Here is a 20090-nt window from a genome sequence, read left to right on the forward strand (position 1 = left end):
TTCTTCACCGCCCTATCCACACGAGATTCCACCTTCAGGGAACTGCGCACCGTTATTCCTAGATCACTCTGTTCTACTGCATTCCCCAATGCCCTACCATTTACCATCTATTATTTCAGTTCATCGGGTGCTGGGGGCAGCAGTAACCCCAGGTCACTGTTTCTCCTCTAATGGGACTAAAGTCCGACACCAAGACAGGAAGTTACAGCGGTTTATTGATATCATTATGACAAATGTAAATTGATTCACTCACAGTCAAACACAATTAACTGACCGGCGACAACGAGTGACAGGTTGAATAATCAGTCCCGTTTCTCACCGTCACTCTGCATCGGGGAACCGATGATTATAAAATCACACTTCAGGGCCGTGTCCGGGATCGCTGCAGATCCAGGGTCACTGCCGAGGGATTTGTCAATTTAACATCATTATATCGGCCAGGCTGCCGAATGCACCGTCCTCAGCAAAGGGAGCAAAAGGATTCTCTCCCGGGATAATCCCACCCCGGGACACCGGAGTCCCAGACTGAGCCCCGGACCCCCGGGGTCTTCCTGTCTGTGTAATTCCCCGGGGTCTCACGTGGGGAGACTCGACCACGCACATCCGGCGGAAGCTGCGTCGCCGGACAACAGGCGAAAACACGTCACTGCGGGACCGTTCCGATGTTACCGAGCACGAGGCAGGAGCCGGTTCCGTTCAAACCGTTGGGAATTAAACTAGGAGCGTGGCCATTAAAGGTAAGGGCGGGAGTTAAAGAGGATGGCGGGGAATCAGCAAAATTTCCCATCCGGCGGGCGGGGATGTTCACACATTCAGATGTTCACACCATCACTGTCAGTCCGGGTCTGAGTTCCTGCAGAGATTCCTTCCCGGTATAACTGAAGCTATTCCCCCACAGCCTGAAACAGATGGGAGAATAAAGATGAAATAAACAGATTACACAACAGTGTCAGTAACAGGGGACCGGGGTTAATGTTTCAACAACACTCACAGACAAATATCACCAGAAAACCCGCGGATCCGCTGATATTTTATCACATTGAACATTAACACAAACACTCACAGGATCCACTTCAGACTCGGGAGGGTCAGTATGAGGCGGTTGAGACCGGGGACAGATCGGTCTGTCAGTGAGTTCCATCCCAGGGCAAGCTCCGTCAGTGATGGTTTTGTACTGAGAGCGGAGACGAGATCCTCGGCACCAGAATCTGTGAGACCGACATCCTCCAGCCTGGAGATGAGAGAGAGAGAGAGTGAGGGTGAAGGACACAGAGAGGCAGGAGACGGTACAAATCCTCAGTGTTTATCAGTAACACAATTACTGTTTGTTTTCTTCAGCACGACTGCGCAAGTCGGCCAGTGAGAACAGCGAGAAGGGTTTAAAAGGAAGACAGATTTACAGAGCGAGCGTCAGAGGAGCGGGAGACGGAGTAGGAAGGCTTTGGCTCAATGGGGCTTCGGCGATAAAGGGTCGAGGCGAGGTAGGTTATCTGTTTACAATACAGACAGAGAGTATGTGTGTGAGGCTGGTTTTCTGTGCTCGGTGTCAGATGTGGGAGATCCTGGAGACTCCCAGCCTCCCGGACGGCAACATCTGCACCCGGTGTGTCGAGCTGCAGCTCCTGAGGGACCGAGTTAGGGAACTGGAGATGCAGCTCGATGACCTTCGTCTGGTCAGGGAGAGCGAGGAGGTGATAGAGAGGAGTTACAGGCAGGTGGTCACACCGGGGCCACGGGAGACTGAAGAAGTGGGTCACAGTCAAGAGAGGAAAGGGCAAGAAGCAGGTATTAGAGCGTATTCCTGTGGCTGTACCCCTTGACAATAAGTACTCCTATTCCGAGTACAGCTGGAGGGGGGACGGCCTACTGGGGGGAGAGGTGGGTGTGGGGGAGAAGCGACAGTGGTCGTGCTTCTGGCACAGAGTCCAGCCCTGTGGCTCAGAAGGGTAGGGAAAGGAAGAGAGAGGAGGTAGTGATAGGGGAATCTATAGATATTGGGTCAGACAGGCGATTCTTTGGTCGCTGGAAAGAAACGCGGGTGGTAGTTTGCCTCCCCGGTGTCAGGGTCCGGGATGTTTCAGATGGTGTCCAAGATATCTTGTAGTGGGAGGGAGAACAGCCAGAGGTCGTGGTACATATTGGTACCAGTGACATTGGTAGGAAAAGGGAAGAGGTCCTGAAAAGAAGACTACAGGGAGTTGGGAATGAAGTTGAGAACAAGACTGCAAAGGTAGTAATCTGGGAATTACTGCCTGTGCCACACGACAGTGAGAATTGGAATAGGATAAGTTGGAGGATAAATGCGTATCTGCGGGATTAGAGCAGGGGACAGGAATTCAGATTTCTGGATCAATGAGTTGCACTTGAATCCCAGGGGGATCGATATCCTGGCAGAGTGCTTTGTCAAGGCTATTGTGGAGAGTTTAGAAGAAGATTTCTGGAGCTTGGGAACCAAAACAATGTAATGGAGGAAAGGGAGTTTGGCTCACAAAGGGAGAAAGTTTGGAGACAGTGCGAAAGAGAGGATAGGCCGGTGATAGAGAAGGGACGCACTCAGCCCGATGGTTTAAGATGTGTCTATTTTAATGCGAGGAGTGTTGTGAACAAAGCGGATGAGCTTAGAGCGCGTGGATCTGTACTTCGAAATATGATCTGGTGGCCATTACAGAGACTTGGATGGTGCAGGCACAGGAATGTCTCTTTCGAGTGCCAGGCTTTAGATGTTTCAGAAAGGACAGGGAGGGAGGCAAAAGAGGTGGGGGCTTGGCACTGTTGAACAGATATAGTGCCACGGCTGCAGCAAAGGAGGACGTCATGGAGGGTTTGTCTATCGAGTCTGTGTGGGTGGAAGTTAGGAACAGGAAGGGGTCAATGACTCGACTGGGTGTTTTGTATAGACCACCCAACAGTAACAGGGACATCGAGGAGCAGATAGGGAGACAGATTCTGGAAAGGAGTAATAATAACAGGGTTGTTGAGGTGGGAGATTTTATTTTCCCAACTATTGATTGGCATCTCCCTAGAGTGAGGGGTTTAGATGGGGTGGAGTTTGTTAGGTGTGTTCAGGAAGGTTTCTTGACACAATATGTAGATAGGCCTACAAGAGGAGCGGCTGTACTTGATCTGGTATTGGGAAATGAACCTGGTCAGGCGTCAGGTCTTTCAGTGGCAGAGCATTTTGGAGATAGTGATCACAGTTCTATCTCTTTTACCATAGCATTAGAGAGGGATAGGAACAGGCAAGTTAGGGAAACCTTTAATTGGAGTAAGAGGAGCCATGAGGCTATCAGGCTGGAACTTGTAAGTATAAATTGGAAACAGATGCTCTCAGGGAAACATGCCGAAGAAATGTAGAAAATGTTCAGGGGATATTTGCTTGAGGTTCTGAGTAAATACGTTCCAATGAGAGATGGAAAGGATGGTAGGGTACAAGATCCATGATGTACAAAAGCCGTTGTAAATCTAGTCAAGAAGAAAAGAAGAGCTTACGAGAGGTTCAAAAAACTTGGTAATTATATGAATCTGGAAGATTATAAGGCAAGCAGAAAGGAGCTTATGAATGAAATCAGGAGAGCTAGAAGGGGCCATGAGAAGGTCTTGGCGGACAGGATTAAGGAAAACCCCAAGGCATTCTACAAGTATGTGAAGAGCAAGAGGATAAGATGTGAGAGAATAGGACCAATCAAATGTGACTATGGAAAAGTGCGTATGGAACCGGAGGAAATAGTGGATCCAGCAAATAGTGGATCATTTGCTTCAGTATTCACAACGGAAAAGGATCTTGGCGTTTGTAGAGCTGACTTGCAGTGGACTGAAAAGCTTGTGAATGTAGAATTTAAGAATGTGGATGTTCTGGAGCATTTAGAAAGCATCAAGTTGGATAAGTCACCGGGACATGATGGGATGTACCCCAGGCTACTGTGGGAAGCGAGGGAGGAGATTACTGAGCCTCTGGTTATGAGCTTTGCATCATCAATGAGGACGGGAGAGGTTGCGGAGGATTTGAGGTTTGCAGATGTTGTTCCCTTGTTCAAGAAAGGGAGTAGGGATTGCCCAGACAATTATAGGCTAGTGAGTCTTACTTCAGTGGTTGGTGTTGATGGAGAAGATCCTGAGAGGTAGGATTTATGAACATCTTGAGAGGCAAAACATGATAAGGAATAGTCAACATGGCTTTGTCAAAGGCAAATCGTGCCTTATGAGCCTGATTGAATTTTCTGAGAATGTGAATCAGCACATTGATGAAGGGAGAGCAGTAGATGTGGTGTATATGGATTTCAGCAAGGCATTTGATAAGGTACCACATGCAAGGCTTATTTAGAAAGTAAGGAGGCATGGGATCCAAGGGGACATTGCTTTGTGGATCCAGAACTGGCTTGCCCACAGAAGGCAAAGTACGGCTACATACGGGTCATATTCTGCATGGAGGCCGGTGACCATCTTTGTGATTTTTATAAATGACTTGGATGAGGAAGTGGAGGGATGGGTTAGTAAATTTGCTGATGATAGAAAGGATGGGTGTGTTGAGGATAGAGTGGAGAGCGGTCAGAGGTTACAGCGGGACATTGATAAGATGCAAAAAAGGGATGAGAAATAGCAGATGGAGTTCAATCCAGATAAATGTGAGGTGGTTAATTTTGGTAGGTCAAGTATGATGGCAGAATATAGTATTAATTGGAAGACTCTTGGCAGTGTGGAGGATCAGAGGGATCTTGGGGTCCGAGTCCATAGTACACTCAAAGCTGCTACGCAGGTTGTCTCCGTGGTTAAGAAGACATACGGTGCATTGGGTTTCATCAGTCGTGGGACTGAGTTTAAGAGTCGAGAGGTAACGTTGAAGGTATATAGGACCCTGGTCAGACTCCACTTGGAGTACTGTGCTCAGTTCTGGTCGCTTCACTATAGGAAGGATGTGGAATCCATAGAAAGGGTGCAGAGGAGATTTACAAGGATGTTGCCTGGATTGCGGAGCTTGCCTTATGAGAATAGTGTTACGTACCGGTGACACGTGACAGTGGTACCCTTGTCACGTGACTGGGGTTGAAGTTATACTGGACTTGAGGTAATGGTCTTGTGATGGTGGAGTGACGTCATTTTCCCGCCAGTAGAGGTCATGTGACAGGTTTTTTTTACAGGGTATAAAAGGAAGACCCACCCTGTCAGGTGGGGCAGTTCGGGGCTAGATTTGTCAAGATGACTTCATGTCACTGCGTGATTTAATGTGATGACGCAGTTTAGTTAAAAATGAAGTTTTATATAATGCCTAAAGTTTAAAAGGTCATCGCCAACAGTTTCTTTGCTGATGGAGAGTGAAGATAAAAGTTTGGAAAATAAAAATCGAGGAGAATCGATTTTCGACGGTGGAAAAGTTCGACCTTATTTGATGCTCATTCGGAAGGATTTCGTTGACTGTTCTCGTGTTAATCTCCGCTGGGAATAGCGGGAGATTGAGGACAGAGTGTGGAAGAAGAGGTTAGTGCCATTAAACCATTACGTTTCATAAAAATTCGACGTGGGAAAGTTCGACGCCGGGGGGAATCGAAGGACAACGACGTGGAAGAGAATTTAAATCGCTTTTAAAAAGTCTCTCCTTTTAAATGGACTGTGAGCTTTTGAACTTTCGGCATACCGCTTTAAAGAACTGTTTTTTTCAACATCGTTTTAAGAACTGTTTAAGCTGTCGCACAGCAGCTGTTTTCCGGTCACGTTTGAGTTTGTTTACTTTTGAGGGGGTTTGTTTTCAGTGTTTAATAAAAGTGTTATTTGTTATGAAAACCCTTGCCTAACTCATCTATATTTATTGTTGCCTGAATACGTAACATAATTATGGGGGCTACGTCCGGAATTGGATCGTTTGAGTTTAAAAAGCTTTTTGAATTTTGAGTCGGTGTTTTGGTAACGGGTAATACTCGATTCTTTTGTTTGATTGGCTTGTGAGTGGTATTCGGCAACGATGAATATTGATGAGTTTCTAGATTCGCCAGCCGCGGCTTTGTTAGCGAAGGCGAAAAAAACTGAAGTATCTGAGATTGCTAATAGATTGCAACTTAAAGGTATTTTGGCAACTACATCAAAAGCTGTAATACAGAGAAAAATCGCATCACATTTTGTGGCTTCGGGTGATTTTGATGAATCGATTTTAGAATCGTTTCCAATAAGTAATCTGGAGATGCAGTTGCAAATCGAACAAATGATGTTAGAGAGGTGTAAATTGGAAATTGAACAAAAGCAAAGAGATTTTGAATATGCAATGGCGAAATTAAGGTCTGAGAATCAGTCTTCTGATTCTAAAAAAACCGTTTGTTGCTAGCCAAGAAATTAAATTGGTCCCTCCATTTAGTGAAACAGAAGTGGAAAGATATTTTCAACATTTTGAAACTATTGCTCGGATGTCAGACTGGCCGAAAGATAAATGGTCAGTGTTGTTACAGAGTGTGATTAAAGGCAAGGCACAACAAGTTTACACAGCTTTAACTGCTGCGCAAGCATTAGATTATGATATTGTGAAAACAAATATTCTCAAAGCATACGAGTTAGTCCCAGAAGTGTATAGGGAAAGATTCAGGAGTTTGAAAAAGTCTGTGGAAAAGACTTATGTGGAATTTGCCTATGATAAAGCTATGTGTTTTGAGAGATGGGTTTCTTCTAAAAATGTAAATGAGGACTATGATACATTGAAAGAGCTGATTTTGATGGAGGAATTTAAAAGAAGCATTCCTGTTGAAGTAAGGATCTACTTAAATGAGAGGGATACTGATAAATTGCAGGACTGTGCTAGATTAGCTGATGAGTATGTTTTAATCCATAAGAATAAATTTCCTCAGGGTAGAATTTTTAAGAGGAAAAATAATATGGAGACTCAAGGTAAATCAAAAATTAAATCAGAGGTTAATGAGAGAGGTAAGGAGGAAGGAAAACCTGTGAAGGAAAGACAGTTTGGTCTTATTTGTAACTATTGTAAGAAGCCTGGCCATGTAAAAGCTAACTGTTTCAAATTGAAAAAGAAAGAGAAGGAAGCAGTTCCAGATGCTTGTGTGCAACATACTGAAGCACCTGTAAAGTTACAGGGTTTGGTAAACACAAATGAGGATTTGTTAGAGTCTGACCAAGTTAGAAAGGGATATGATCACTTTATAACTGAAGGGTTTGTATCCTTGAAAGAAGGATCTACTCTGGTGCCAATAAAAATTCTTAGGGATACTGGAGCTTCTCAATCACTGATGTTAGATAGTGTGTTGAAGTTTAATGAAGAGAGTGAAACTGGTGAGGTAAATCACATAAGAGGTGTTGGAAGTGATTTTATGCCTGTACATTTACATGAAGTAAATTTAAAGTCAGGGTTAGTTACAGGATTTGTTAAAGTAGGATTACAGCATAGCTTACCTGTGAAGGGTATTTCTTTATTGTTAGGTAATGACTTGGCAGGTAGACAAGTTTTTCCTGAAGTGCATTTGACAATGGAGTCAGAGGAACCAGAGGTGAATTCTAACACAGATTCTTCTTGTGTTGTGACTAGAGCTATGGCTAAAAAAATTGATGTGCAGAATGAGGTTGTTACTCATGACTGTTCAACTCAGGATTTGAGTTTTGAGGATGTGTCAGAGACTTTCTTACCTTCGTTGCTTGAACAAGATTCTGGGAGTAATTCTGACTATGAAGATTTATCTCTGTCTCGGAAGGAGATGATAGCAGAGCAGAATAGAGATCCTGAGATTATAAAATTAAGGGAACAAGCTTTACCAGGTAGTGAAATTGAGAAGGTGTCAGTAGGATATTACTTGGAAAAAGGAGTGTTGATGAGGAAGTGGAGGTCGCCTACAATTCCTGCAAGTGAGGAATGGAATGTTGTTTACCAGGTGGTTGTTCCTAAAGTTTATCGGAATGAGATTTTGACTTTAGCTCATAGTGTGCCTTTAGGTGGACATCAAGGGGTAAGGAAAACTGTGGACAAGATTTTAAAATATTTTTACTGGCCTGGTCTAAGAAGAGATGTGGCGATGTTTTGTAAGACGTGCCATACTTGTCAAATTGTGGGTAAACCAAATCAGGTTACACCAGTAGCTCCATTACAACCTATTCCAGCATTTGGTGAACCGTTTTCTAAAGTTATTGTAGATTGTGTTGGTCCATTACCAAAGACAAAAACTGGTTATCAGTATTTGTTGACTATCATGTGTACTTCGTCTAGGTTTCCAGAGGCAGTACCACTTAGGAATATAAAAGCTAAAACTGTGACGAAGGCTCTTATAAAATTCTTTACTTATTTTGGATTGCCTAAGGAAATACAAACTGATCAAGGCAGTAATTTTATGTCTGGATTGTTTCAACAGATAGTTTATAAATTGGGAGCTAAGCAAATTACTTCGTCTGCATACCATCCAGATTCGCAAGGTGCCTTGGAGAGGTTTCATTCTACTCTCAAGAATATGATTAGGACATATTGTGTGGAAAATGAAAGTGACTGGGATGAGAGAAAAACTTACTTTTATTTGCAGTAAGGGAATCGGTACAGGTATCTTTGGGTTTTAGTCCATTTGAACTTGTGTTTGGGCATAGAGTTAGGGGACCTTTAGCTTTATTTAAGGAACAGTGGATTAGTAAGGAAGTGCATACTAATTTGTTGGACTATGTTTTGAAATTTAAAGACAGGTTACATAAAGCTTGTAGTTTAGCCAAGGAAAATTTAAAGTTGGCTCAGGAGAAAATGAAAACTTGGTATGATAAGGAAGCTAGGATGAGGATGTTTAAGCCTGGAGATAAGGTGTTGGTTCTTTTCCCAGTGCAGACAAATCCTTTACAAGCTAGATTTCATGGTCCTTATGAAATTGTGTCTAGAATCAATGATGTGGATTATGTAATAAAAACTCCAGATCGTAAAAGGTCAACACAACTTTGCCACATAAATATGATTAAACCATATTTTGAGAAACAATCTGATACTGTGACTGTTGTGGTTAGTGAGAATGAGTTTGATTTAACTGGGAACATGATAGATGATTCATCTGACTTTCATTCTAAATCTAACATTGTTTCTATTAGGTTACCTAATTCGACCATTCTGTAAAATATGGATGAGAAATTAGCACATTTACAGTTAGAGCAGAAACAACAGATGAAGGAATTGATTTTTAAGTATAAGGATTTGTTTCCAGATGTTCCGAGAAGGACTACTATAGCTTCACATGATGTAGATGTTGGAGATGCCAAACCTATTAAACAACATCCATATAGGATGAACATGGAAAAATGTGAACTTGCTGAGAAAGAAATTGAATACATGTTAGAGAATGATATTATTAGACATTCTAACTCGAATTGGAGTTCGCCATGTGTTATGGTGCCAAAACCTGATGGTAGTATTAGGTTTTGTACGGACTATAGGAAGGTGAATGCTGTAACGAAAACAGATGCATATCCAATTCCTAGAGTAGATGATTGTGTAGATAAGGTTGGAAAAGCAAAGTTCCTTACAAAGATTGATTTATTGAAAGGGTATTGGTGTGTTCCATTAACGGACAGAGGTAGAGAGATTTCTGCATTTGTAACTCCATCTGGGTTATATGAGTATAATGTTCTTCCATTTGGGATGAAGAATGCCCCAGGTACTTTCCAGAGGATGATTAACTCTGTGATTCAGGGATTGAAAGATACTGATGCTTATATTGATGATTTAGTGACAGGAAATGATACTTGGGAAGCACACATTATTGCGGTGGAGAAATTGTTTGAAAAGCTTTCAAAAGCTAACTTGACTATTAATTTAGCCAAGAGTGAATTTGGACATGCCACTGTGACTTACCTTGGTTATGTTGTAGGTCAAGGTAAGGTAGCTCCTGTTCAGGCAAAAGTTCAGGCAATTTTAGAGATTCCCACTCCGACGGGGAAAAACACTCTCAGAAGATTTTTGGGAATGGTAGGATATTATCGAAAATTTTCTAAGAATTTTGCTAATGTTGCCCTTCCATTAACTAACCTTCTGCAGAAGAATGTGAAGTTTGTGTGGACAGTGCCTTGTCAGGAAGCATTTGAAAAATTGAAAACAATGATATGTCAACAACCTGTGCTTAAGGCACCTGACTTTGGAAAACCTTTTTCATTAGCTGTAGATGTTAGTGATGAAGCTGCGGGAGCAGTATTGATGCAAAGGAATGAGGATGATGAGGTTGATCATCCAGTAGCTTACTTTTCAAAGAAATTTAATAAGCATCAAAGAAACTATTCAACAATAGAGAAATAATTGTTATCTCTTGTTTTAGCTTTGGAATATTTGGAGGTATATGTTGGTGCAACTCAAAAACCACTTATTGTTTACACTGATCATAATCCGTTAGTTTTTTTGAGTAAGATGAAAAACAAAAAAACAGAAGATTATTAAATTGGAGTTTGATGTTACAAGAGTACAATATTGTGATAACTCATATTAAAGGTAAAGATAATGTGGTTGCTGATTGTCTATCTCGATGTTGAATGTACAATGTAATTTTTTTTATGGAGTGTTTTTTTTAAATTGTAACACTCCTACTGTATTGTATGTTGTAAGATGTTATATGATGGTATTGTATATTGTGTATGTTATAATTTATACATTTGTTTTTTCTTGTGAGTAATTGTTAAAAATTTTTGTTCTTGTCAGACCAAAAATGTTTTTTTTTGGAGGGAGGTGTTACGTACCCGTGACACATGACAGTGGTACCCTTGTCACGTGACTGGGGTTGAAGTTATACTGGACTTGAGGTAATGGTCTTGTGATGGTGGAGTGACGTCATTTTCCCGCCAGTAGAGGTCATGTGACAGGTTTTTTTTTACAGGTTATAAAAGGAAGACCCACCCTGTCAGGTGGGGCAGTTCGTGGCTAGATTTGCCAAGATGACTTCATGTCACTGCGTGATTTAACGTGATGACGCAGTTTAGTTAAAAATGAAGTTTTATATAATGCCTAAAGTTTAAAAGGTCATCGCCAACAGTTTCTTTGCTGATGGAGAGTGAAGATAAAAGTTTGGAAAATAAAAGTCGAGGCGAATCGATTTTCGACGGTGGAAAAGTTCGACCTTATTTGATGCTCATTCGGAAGGATTTCGTTGACTGTTCTCGTGTTAATCTCCACTGGGAATAGCGGGAGATTGAGGACAGAGTGTGGAAGAAGAGGTTAGTGCCATTAAACCATTACGTTTCATAAAAATTCGACGTGGGAAAGTTCGACGCCGGGGGGAATCGAAGGACAACGACGTGGAAGAGAATTTAAATCGCTTTTAAAAAGTCTCTCCTTTTAAATGGACTGTGAGCTTTTGAACTTTCGGCATACCGCTTTAAAGAACTGTTTTTTTCAACATCGTTTTAAGAACTGTTTAAGCTGTCGCACAGCAGCTGTTTTCCGGTCACGTTTGAGTTTGTTTACTTTTGAGGGGGTTTGTTTTCAGTGTTTAATAAAAGTGTTATTTGTTATGAAAACCCTTGCCTAACTGATCTATATTTATTGTTGCCTGAATACGTAACAATAGGTTAAGTGAGCTCCGCCTTTTCTCCTTGGAGTGACGGAGGATGAAAAGTGACCTGATAGAGGTGTACAAGATAATGAAAGACATTGATCATGTGGTTAGTCAGAGGCTTTTCCGCAGTGTTGAAGTGGCTAGCACGAGAGGACATATTTTTAAGGTGCTTGGAAGTAGGTACAGAGGAGATTTCAGGGGTAAGAGTTTTTACGCAGTGAGTATTGAGTGCATGGAATCGGCTGCCGGCAGCAGTGGTGGAGTTGGAATCCATAGGGTCTTTAAGAGACTCCTGGATGGCTACTTAGAGCTCAGAAAAATAGAGGGCTATGGGTAAAGCCTAGGTAGTTCTAAGGTAGGGACATGTTCGGCACAGCTTTGTGGGCTGAAGGGCCTGTATTGTGCTGTATTCTCCATATTATATTATATCATATCATATTATATTCCTGTATTCTCCATATCTGAAGATAGACTGTCCACTGACATTTTTTATAAACCCACTGACTCCCATAACTACCTTGATTATACCTCTCTCCACTCTGCCAAATGTAAAAATGCTAATCCCATTTCATCAGTCTCCGCCGCATCTGTTCCCAGGATGAGGCTTTCTGTTCCAGGACATCCCAAATGTCCTCTTTCTTTAAGGATCGTGGTTTCCCTTCTGCCGTCATCAATGATGCCCTCACCCGCATCTCCTCCATTTCCCACACTTCGGCCCTTATCCCATCCTCCGGTCACCACAACAGCGACCATGTTCCCCTTGTCCTCACCTACCACCTCACCAACTTCCGATTCCAGCATATTATCCTCCGAACCTTCAACAGGACCCGATCACTAAGGACATCTTTCCCTCTCTACCCCTCTCTGCTTTTCGCAGGGATCATTCCCTCCAGGACTGCCTGGTCCACATGTCCCTCCCCACAGATCTCCCACCTGGTACTTATCCCTGCAAGTGTAAGTTATACACCTGCCCCTACACCTCCACTCTTACCACCATTCAGGTCCCCAAACAGTCCTCCCAGGTGAGGCAACACTTCACTTCTGAGTCTGTTGGGGTTATCTATTGCATCCGGTGCTCCCGGTGCGGCCTCCTCTACATCGGCGAGACCCCACGCAGATTGGGGGACCGCTTCGTCAAGCACCTCCGCACCGTCCGCCACAACAGACAGGATCTCCCGGTTGCCACCCACTTCAACTCTGCTTCACATTCCCATTCGGTTATGTCCATACATGGCCTCCTCTACTGGCATGATGAGGAGCAATATCTCATATACCGTCTGGGTAGTCTCCAGCCCCTTGGTATGCACATCGAATTCTCCAATTTCTGGTAATTCCCTCCCTTTCCCTTCCCGCATCCCACTTTCACTCTGCCTCCTCTTCTAGCCTCCTATCACCTCTCATGATTCTGCCTTCTTCTACCCACCCACAGTGCTTTCCCCTTATATTCCTTCTTCACCTCTCCTGTCTATCCCCTCCCTGCTTCCCCTCCCCGACCCCTTGATCTTTCCTCTGATTGGTTTTCCGCCCTCCTCCCACATTGTTTATGGGGCCCCTGCCCCCTCCTTCTTCAGTCCTGACGAAGGGTCTCGGCCCGAAACGTTGACTGCTCGTTTCAACGGATTCTGCCCGACCTGCTGAGTTCATTCAGCTTGTTTGTACGTGTTGATTTGACCATAGCATCTGCAGTATACTTTGTGTTTCCTGTATTCTGCTGTATGTTTTCTATGTTTCTATGCTTCTACTGATCACATTAATGTTCAGTGTCAGACACCCAGTGACTGTAAACGCAATCTCCCACAGTCTGGTACTTACCACAGTTTCTGTATTTTACACTCCAGGTTCCTCAGAGCCGCAGACACCAGTTTCACTCCTGAATCTCCCAGTTCATTCTGCCCAAGGCTAAACACAAACAAGTTGATGAACAGTGATTGAAACCATGGGTCTGAGGGAATTTCTCTCACTGGGATATTTCAGGAAACATTAAACCCTTCAGTAAATCACTGATTGGAGTTCCCATCACTGTCAATGTCCCTCACTGCCCTGCTCCAGGGTATTGGCCGAATGTCAGTAATTTAGTCTGTCGGTGTGACCCTGTAAATTCCACATATTCGGTCTCATTCCCCGATGGTTAGGAAAGTGTTCCTGACGTGAGAGGGTTGGGAGGGGCAGGGATGAAGGATGGGAGAAAGTCCCACAGTGAGGAAGATTTCTGAATGGGGAAATGTCGATGGGAGACGGTGGAAGAGTCCCCACCTGAGGAAAAGGGATAGGGAGACAGAATCTGCAGGAGGAAGGGGGATGGGGATGAGAGGGTGTGAAGGGGCAAGAGCGGGCGAGAGAGGGGAGAAAAGTCCCACAGCAGTATACGGATGGGAAAAGATAATCCAATCAGATGAGATCATCCAGAAATGGATCGTACGGGAGGTGTGGTCTGAACTGAGGCCCACAGTTGGGAGAGGAGTTGCACCCATGGGGTCTGGGTATCTGGTAGTGAGCACAGTCACACAGGTGGACTGATGGTTATAGTCACACACGGGGAAGGGCAGGGGAGGACAATCTGACAATGGTATTTCTTTACTTCTCACTGGGACAGTCTGCTGACGGTCTCTTGTCCCTCACCGGGAAGGGGGTGTGAATCTCTGACCCACTGCTGCAGTCAGTGTCGGTCTAGGTGTCAGTAACAGTGAGAAGGAACATTGTCAACGGACGTGTCACAGGCAGCGAGATACACGGCCATTCCTGTGAATTACTACCATTAAACTAATGGCCGTTGTCCACTGATCTGATGAAGTCTCCAACATCCCTTCACAAGGAACCACAGAACCCTCCCATCCTTGGGGAATTACTGACTGATCTCCTGGTTATTTGTCACAATTCATCACAATCTGATTTGCTACAGTTTTACCCAATTCCCTTTACATTGAACCAACACAATGGAACAGATTCACAGTTCAGAGTAAGAGATAAATCAAGTTACCTCAACACCTGGCACTTGTGCAGCCCGGGTCCCAGCCGCTGGATTCCTTCACACTGAATGTGGCAGCTCTCCAGGTCGAGGTGTTTTATTGTATCACAGAGTCCGATGACATGAGACAGGACTGCGCAGTCAATCGGGGTCAGTGTCATTCCACTGAATGAAAGTGTTTCCACAGATCCAAGTGCGTCCTGAGCCAGTACACGATTCTGAGACTCAAACAGATAGTGCAATGTGTTCAGGAGGCTCCTTTTACCAGCTTCACTCTCTGTGTTTCCACTCTGGCGTTTAAACTCCTCCTTCACCCAGTCAATCACCCGGCAGGTTGTCTGATGAGGAAATGCACCCAGAAACTCCTCCAGGCACCGAGCTGTCATTGGGGAGGAGAGACCAGCAACAAAACGGAGAAATACTTCAAATTGCCCATCCTTCACGCAGTGGGTTTCAGTGAGGAGTTTCATAATATCTCTGCAATCTGGGATCAGGAATTGTGCGACTGCAGCTACAAACTCTTGGATGGTGAGGTGTGGGAATGTGTACACCACGCTCTGGGCAGAATCGTCTCTCTCCAAAAGCTCCATCAGGAACCCGGACAGGAACTGGGAAGGCTGCAGATTGTACTTGATCAAATCTCCACCTGTAAACACAATTCTCCTCTCGGCCACTCCTCTGAAGGCCATCTGACCAACCCTGAGTAACACATCACGGGGGTTCTCAATCTCACGGCCGTGATTTTTCAGGATGTTGTAAATATAGTAGGAGTACAGTTGGGTGATGGTCTTGGGAACTCGCTGTGGGTCTCTGACTCTTTGTGTGAAGAAGGGACCCAGTGCCAGAGCGAGGATCCAGCAGTAGGAGGGGTTGTAGCTCATGGTGTACAGGATCTCATTCTCCTTCACGTGTTTGAAAACAGCTGCTGCCACCATTTGATTTTCAAAATGCCTGATGAAATATTCCTTCCGTTTCTCACCAACAAATCCCATGATTTCAGCCCAGACCCTGATCTCTGCCTTCTCCAATAAATGTAACGCAGTGGGGCGGGTGGTCACCAGCACTGAACACCCTGGGAGCAGCTTGCCCTGGATTAAACTGTACACAATGTCAGACACTTCACACCACCACTCGGGATCTGGACACTGGTGCTTGGGTTCTGTATCTCTCCGACTGTCAGCAAAATCGATTCTGTGTTTGAATTCATCCAAACCATCGAATATAAACAGCAAGCCCTCTGGGTTCTTCCAGACCTCTCTCAGGAAATTCCCAAAGTAAGGATACTGATCAAGAATCAGATCCCTCAGGTTTATTCTATTGTTAATGGAGATTAAATCCCGGAATTTGAAACTGAAGACAAACTGGAACTGTTGATATATTTTCCCCGTGGCCCAGTCATAAACAATCTTTTGAACCATTGTTGTTTTCCCGATCCCTGGGTCTCCGGCCACTGCCGCTGAACTCCCTGATTTGGATTTACTTCGGGAAAAGCTGCCCTGGAACAACTGATCCGTCCGGAGTTTTTCCAGGTGTCCACGGAGATATTTTTCTCTCCACTCCTCATGGTCTCTGCCTCTTGCCCGCAGCTCATGTTCCACCAGTCTCCGATCTCGAACAGAAGAAATGACCGTGAGCTCAGCGTATCGATCAACCAGCTGGAAAACCTTCACCTTCTCCCTCATCAGGATGGTGTTCACTCTCAGTGTTTCAGTTTGTGCCCGCAGAGTCTCCTTGTGTTTCTGTTGAACATCTTCCATGGGAACAGACAGTGGACAAGCTGTTAGATGCCTCAACTCAGTACTCAGTATTTAAACACACAAGCGTTAGCTCAAAGCTATTGCATTAACTGGATTCATCAATGGATGCTCGTACAGTAAATTTCATTAACAGACCCCTGACTGGACAGAGAGGCCTGGTCTAGATAAACACCAGATCATCACTTTTCCACATTAACTGTGCTGTAAAGGTGAGTATTTCCCTGGTAGTTTACTGATCCCCGATTGTCTCGTACTGGACAAACACCCACTACTGCCACGGCTATCATTGTTCCTGTGGAAGAACTTTGAAAGCGCGATGTTGATGTGGTGTATGGAGATGTAGAAAAGGTTAGTGGGCATCCTCTCAGAGGAAGTGGTCTGGGAATCACAGTTCCCCCTCCCACCATCATTAATTCAAATTGCAAAGTATATTTGTTCACTGGCACGTGCACTGTGGGTGGGTGATTGGGGGAGAAAATGTCAATAAAACTGTTCAGGAGGTTGAGACAGTCAGCATTTTGACACAAAACACAGACAATTCCCCCGTCCATCATCACAGATGCTGCTCAACTCACTGAGTTCCTCCGGAAAATGGTTTGAGACGGCAGATCTGCAGTCTCGTGTCTCTGTAAGGGTATGTATTGTAAATTCTGAACAGACTGAAGATACACAAGTGTAAAGGAGAAGGAAATAATTGTTATTCCGGATCTGATGCAGCACAGAAACTCAGATAAAGAACACAATGGAAAACACAATAAATATAAATACATACGATACAGGAGTCACTCCGACCTCAGGTGGTTCTGATAGAAAATTGTCAAACCGTGCTGGTGGTGGGGTGGGGGTTGTTAGTTGTGGAGGGGTGGCTTAGTCATTGGAGGTGTTGATCAGTCTTACTGCTTGAGAAAAGTAACTGATTTTGAGTCTGGTGGTCCTGCTGTGGATGCTACGTAGCTTCCTCCCTCATGGTAGAGGGTCAAACAGCCCATAGGCAGGATAGGTGGGACCCTTCCTCCCTCATGGGAGAGGGGCAAACAGCCCATAGGCAGGATAGGTGGGATCCTTTTTGAAGCTCCTGGCCTTTTTCCGGAGCCTTCCTGTATATACGTTCCTGATGGATGGTAGGCTGGGGATGCCGGTGATGCGTCGGACAGTTTTGACTACCCGTTGTAGAGCCTTCCAGTCCACCACAGTTATGCAGCATGTTGGCCTGCCCTCTGCAGCTCCGCTGTTGACGGACGGGAGTGTGGATGTGAGTACAGGTCAGACAATATCTGTGGAAATGGGAGATGCTACTGGTCTATGACTTTAAACACAAGTTTGAAAACCGTGCTGATTTCTTGTCGGGTGGTGAAGAAGAGAGCAGAGACCGAGGAATTTTGGTAGCAGGTAGTTCAGGATTTCAGTTGTCACAGGATCTGGATAGAACATAGAACAGCACAAGAATAGGCCCTTCGGCCCACGACGTTGGTGCCAGCATGATTCCACATTAAACTGTGATGTTTAAATGTTCTCCCCATTTAGCTAACAATCTGCACTATTGTTCCTTTTACCAAAATACATTACCATACATTTCCCAATACTGTATTCCATCTGCCACGTTTTGTCAATTCTTCTAATTTGTCTAAGTCTTGCTGCAATTCCATTGCTTCCTCAGCTACCCCTTCACCTATCTTAGTATCATCTGCAAACTTTGCCACAGAGCCATCAATTCCATTATCAAAATCATTGACAAACAATGTGAAAAGTAGCGGTCCCGATACTAACCTAGGAAAATCACTAATCATCAGCAGAAACAGAAAAGGCCCATTTTATTCCCACTCCCTGCCTCCTACCCTCAGGCCATTCCTCTATCCGTGCCAGTAGCTCTCCAGTAACGCCATCGGATTGTATCTTGTTAAGCGGCCTCATGTGTGGCAACATATCAAACACCTTCTGAAAATCCACCCTGCTTGGTATTTACTCAACGAATTCTAGCAAATTTGTTAAGGAAGATTTCCCTTCATATAACCTATACGGACTTTGACTTATTTTATCTTAGTCTCCGAATCTCGAAACCTAAACACTAATAATTGAATTGACTTTATTTCTTACATCCTTCACATACATGAGGAGTAAAAATCTTTATGTTACGTCTCCATCTGAATGTGCAATGTGCAATCATTGTAATTTAAAATAATTTATAGACTCAACAGTTTCCCAATCACTTAGCTTAGGCTAACTGACCTATAATTCCACAAACAAGAGAAAATCTGCAGATGCTGGAAATCCAAGCAACACACGCAAAATGCTGGAGGAACTCAGCAGGCCAGGCAGCATCTATAAGGAGAAGAACTGTCGACGTTTCAGGCTGAGACCCTTCGTCAGGACTAACTGAAAGGAAAGATACTAAGAGATTTGAAAGTAGTGGGGGGAAGGGTGAAATGCAAAATGATAGGAGAAGACTGGATGGGGTGGGATGAAGCTAAGAGCTGGAAAGGTGATTGGCGAAAGTGATACAGAGCTGGAGATGGGAAAGGATCATCGGACAGGAGGCCTCGGGAGAAAGAAAGGTGGGGGAGAGCACCATGGAAAACAGGCAACCAATTAAATATGTCAGTGATGGGGTAAGAAGGGGAAGGGGGCATTAACAGAAGTTAGATAAGTCAATTTTCATCCCATCAGGTTGGAGGCTACCCAGCCGGTATATAAGGTGTTGTTCCTCCAACCTGAGTTTGGATTAATTTTGTCAGTAGAGGAGGCCATGGATAGACATATCAGAATGGGAATGGGATGTGGAATTAAAATGTGTGGCCACTGGGCGTAGTCTGTTGCTGCTGGTTCGTTTCTGAAGCATTATGGTTTGTAACAAAATGGGGCCTGCGTCTGGGATATGAACAAATTTAAGGATTGATTTATTATCGATTTCATTGGGGAAATCCCTTTTGATTTATTTGTGTGTGGAAAACGAGCAGCAATGGATGTTGATAGATATCTGGAAGTGTGAACCTTTCAGGCATTAAAGTACTCCAGAAGGATTGAGTTGTTGAGTATTGCTAAAACGTTAATACTTGCTAAGGTGAAATTGACAATGAGGAGGGCACAGATGCAGAGGATAATGGCTGAACATTATGTATCTAAGGGTGTGTTTAAAGTGGAGGAGTTGGAGGTGTTTCCTGAAAGTAAACCTAGTGAGCTTGAGCTCCAGTACAAGTTAGAAAACTTAAAGATGGAGGCTCCGGAAAGGCAGAGGCAGTTTCAGGCTGGAGAGGCAGAAAAGCAGAAAGAAAATTCTCTTACAAAGTGTAATTAAGGGGAAGGCTTAGCAAGCCTATTCTGCTTTGACAGTTGCTGAAGCAGCTTATTATTTATTTATCTATGCTGCCCCAGTTGACGTTTCGGGCCGAGATGCTTCGGCAGGACCAGAGACAAAAATCTGAGTAGATTTGAAAGGTGGCGGGGGGTGGGGGAGGGTGGGCAGAGAGAAATGCCAGGCGATAGGTGAAACTTGGAGAGGAAGGGATGAAGCAAAGATCTAGAAAGTTGATTCTTGATAGAGACAGAAGGCCACGGAGAAAGAAAAAAGTGGGGTGGGGGTTGCACCAGAGGGAGGCGATGGACAGGCAAGGAGATAACATGTGAGAAGTACGAGGGCATGGGGAACGGTGAAGGGGGAGAGGAAGCTTTACTGGAAGTTTGAGAAATCGATATTCATGCCAGGAATTGGAGGCTACTCAAACGGAGCATAAGTTGTTCCTCCTCCAACCTGAGTGTGGACTTATCCCGGCATTGGAGGAGGCTGACATATCGGAATGAGAATGGGAAGTGTAAATAAAACGGGTGGCCATTGGGAGATCCCACTTGTTCTGGCGGACATAGTGTAGATGCTCGGCGAAACGGACT

The 20090-nt window shown here is 44.2% G+C and overlaps 1 protein-coding gene across 1 annotated transcript in view; it reads right to left on the reverse strand.

Annotated features, from left to right (window-relative positions):
- Window positions 1-213: 213 nt before the first annotated feature.
- Window positions 214-20090, reverse strand: part of LOC140721342 (NACHT, LRR and PYD domains-containing protein 3-like) — a 37215-nt gene continuing 17338 nt past the window's right edge. The window contains exons 7-10 of the mRNA XM_073036183.1: window positions 14464-16201; window positions 13299-13385; window positions 1064-1231; window positions 214-899 (exon numbers count right to left, since the gene is read on the reverse strand). Coding sequence (XP_072892284.1) covers window positions 821-899; window positions 1064-1231; window positions 13299-13385; window positions 14464-16201 — 2072 coding nt within the window. The 3' untranslated portion in view covers window positions 214-820. The remainder of the gene's footprint in view (window positions 900-1063; window positions 1232-13298; window positions 13386-14463; window positions 16202-20090) is intronic.

Source organism: Hemitrygon akajei, unplaced genomic scaffold, assembly GCF_048418815.1.
Source record: "Hemitrygon akajei unplaced genomic scaffold, sHemAka1.3 Scf000054, whole genome shotgun sequence".
NCBI classification, from domain to species: domain Eukaryota; kingdom Metazoa; phylum Chordata; class Chondrichthyes; order Myliobatiformes; family Dasyatidae; genus Hemitrygon; species Hemitrygon akajei.